Source organism: Trachymyrmex septentrionalis, unplaced genomic scaffold (assembly GCF_001594115.1).
Source record: "Trachymyrmex septentrionalis isolate Tsep2-gDNA-1 unplaced genomic scaffold, Tsep1.0 scaffold122, whole genome shotgun sequence".
Classification (NCBI taxonomy): domain Eukaryota; kingdom Metazoa; phylum Arthropoda; class Insecta; order Hymenoptera; family Formicidae; genus Trachymyrmex; species Trachymyrmex septentrionalis.
The window spans coordinates 459,555-462,667 of NW_017304352.1; the positions used below are offsets into that span (position 1 = coordinate 459,555).

At 32.9% G+C, this 3,113-nt stretch overlaps 1 protein-coding gene across 2 annotated transcripts in view; it reads right to left on the reverse strand.

The window, feature by feature from the left end:
• The window catches only part of LOC108755194 (alpha-(1,3)-fucosyltransferase C-like), a 17,934-nt gene extending 15,070 nt beyond the window's left edge, over window positions 1-2,864 (reverse strand). For both annotated transcript variants that reach the window (XM_018498087.1, XM_018498080.1), the window contains exon 1: window positions 1,663-2,864. In XM_018498087.1, coding sequence (XP_018353589.1) covers window positions 1,663-2,290 — 628 coding nt within the window. In that variant the 5' untranslated portion in view covers window positions 2,291-2,864. The remainder of the gene's footprint in view (window positions 1-1,662) is intronic.
• Window positions 2,865-3,113: the final 249 nt, after the last annotated feature.

Consider the following 3,113-nt stretch of genomic DNA (forward strand, 5'->3'; position numbering starts at 1 on the left):
CGGCAGAGAAACTTACTTTTTTGAAAAACGCGCCAAACGGCAAGGGGTGAAGGTAGGAAGCTGGGAGGGGGTGCGTCCGAAAGGATAGGTCCTCAATTTTTGTTCCCCCCACAGCCAGTCTCGATCATGCTTTGGACAAGAGAGCATCGCGCGTTTTGGCGCGGTAATGGCCGCTCCATTGTCGCCACTCAACGTGCCTTTCGAGCGCGCTTGACTCCATGCGACTTCTTCCTATGGGGTTATTTGAAGTCTATTGTTTACAACGATCGACCAGAGATCCTAGTTCACCTGAAGACAAACATTCGGAACGCCATCGCCGAAATACCGGTGGACATGCTTCAGAGAGTGACGCAAAACTTCAGAAATCGACTCAATCAGTGCATAGACAACGGCGGCCGTCATTTGATAGATGTAATTTTCAAAAGTGCATGAAAAAAAATTTGATGATCTGTAAGAGGAAAAAAGAATTATACCGATATCTGCAATAGTTTCGTTTTTATTAACCTTTAAAAAAAGTAAGTTTCTCTGCCGCACCCTGTATTAGGGTAAAAATTTGTAATTTCTGAACAATTTTTCTCAAATATATGGCGACCAAAACTGTCTGGCCGGTATATTCATAGCCCGATCTTATATTTAAGACCGTTTTAAGTACAATCTCAAGATGTTACAAACCAATAAGAGGGCGTATTAGCATCTTAAGGCATTATTTGAAACGATGTTGAAATAAGAAAAGACTACTTTAAATACGAAACGCCACTACGGTCTGAATGTTAAGATGTTGAACTACTATATATATTCATTTAAATGAATTAATTTCAGAAATGATAATTGCGTGCCGATATGGTTGTCGGACTTTCAATGCAATCAATCTGAAATATTAATAATCCCCTCAAATTTCCCAAATCTTAAAAAACCGTAATAAACTTATTGCGAAAAATATTACCTCGGCCAGAAGTCAAACCCGGATATTTTGCATTCCGTGCGAGCGTCCTAAGCCTTTAGACTACCAAGACTTTTTAAGATTTGAGAAATTTGGGGGGATTATTAATATTAATTTCAAATTGATTGCGTTGAAAGAGTCCGATAACCATATCGGTACGCAATTATCATTTCTGAAATTAATTCATTTAAATAAATATATATAGTAGTTCAACATCTTAACATTCAGATCGTAATGGCGCTTCGTATTTAAAGTAATGTACTTAACATAAACTGTCTTGTTTCCAATCATAAGAAAATACTATGAATACCGGCTATAATTTACTAAAATGTTTTCTTTATATTAAGCAGGTTATGAAAATCATATGCGCAAAATAAAGGTAGAGCCAGATATAAACTAAATAAATAAGTAATGATAAATTGTTAAGCTTAAAAATCTAATTTAAACAATCCCCTCTTTTGACAAATTGTATAAGTGTGTGTGCGTATCACTACTATTAATAATATAGTGATATGTTCTTATAAATTGTAGGTTTACATTGTAAAATCGTGTATGTAAATTGCATTTAATCGGTAAAACTGATTCCATCGGAGATTCCATGGCCGTCAGGCTGTATATTGAATAATATTTACACGATATTCAATCTGAATATTTTCATTGATTGCAAAACGTCATTGAATAAAGAAAAAGTAGATATATAATACATTCAAAGAATATATTACTTGTATGATTTTGAAAAACGCTCCAATCAACATCCTTTGATGGTGCGACAAATTCGCCATTTTTTACATCTTCTACAATCATGTAAGTCCAGAGTATGTCACTATCAAGACGGTATGTCATTGTGAAGTTAAAAAAGTTTCTCCGATATTTCTGATGCACTTTTCGATTGGCTGGACTTTCCAAATTAACGTAGATGTAAAATTGCGTCGTTTTCCTCTTCTGTGGTATGTCATAGTCACTCATTTCGTTACCGTGGAAAAGAATCGCATCATAATCTTCCACATTCATATAATTCCGATCATTAAAGACTTTGCACTTATCGAAAGGACAATCGCGGAAAATGTCTTCTTTTTGTCCGAAATAAAAGTTCTTATTGCCAAAGAGTGTGTTCCACAAAAGAATAGTTTTTATGCCTTTTTCCCTGTATGTTTTTGCCCTGATTTGAGGATTTGCAAAATAATTCTCTTCACGAATCATTTTCAGAAATATGTTGTGAATTTCAAAATCGTCACAAGTGGTTGAGTAATAGAGACAAGTTATCAAGATTGTTACTACAAGACCGATGAAAAGACATGATTTCTTCTTCATTGTTTTAGCAATATCTTTATGAAAATATGCTGTCCGCATTTCTTATAAAATTAAATAATATCACCGCGTATTAAATAGATTGTCCCTTGTCAGAATAAATTGTTAAGTCATGCCATACGTAGTTGTTGCAAGAAACATTACATAATTTATTAAATCTTGTATGCACAGTGGTTTTTAACGAGACTTTTTTTTTATATCTATCGTTTATTTCACGTATATCTGTTATTCTACAACAGAAGTATGAATGATTTTTGAACATTGGCGGCGATAAAGATCGTGGAAAATAATTGCACGATTTCAATCACAGAAAAGATCCTTGTGCGATGATGCGGATGTGATTTGATAAATAAATATAAAGTCATAAGTACAATTTATCCTTCATGCTGAAGACAAGAGTTATAAAAGGAAAACTTGTTTTTCTTAATAACTTTTTTTTAGTGTCGGCTATGATTTCGGAAAAACTGGCGTATTATTCATGTTGTCAGGATAAGGCACATATATCTGTATGTGATAATCACGTACGGTTGTATATAATTAAAATTGGTATTTCATTATAAATAATCTGCAGATTGTTTGATAAATTCAGTAGATTTGTTAGAATTATTTAATTTTAATATTTATAATATATATATATATATAGTAAATAAAGGCGATATAGATAAGATAATTACTTTACTATTTGATGCCGTTTCCAAACTTCTATTTGTTAATGATCAAAATGCTCGTTCATATATCTTACGCCGAAATATTATGTACACCTATATTTATATTTGACAAAATAAGAGTTTTCTTTGTAGAAATATGTAGCAAATTCTTCAATGTATTACAGTTCTAGAGGAAACGCTTCACATGTTTTATAATA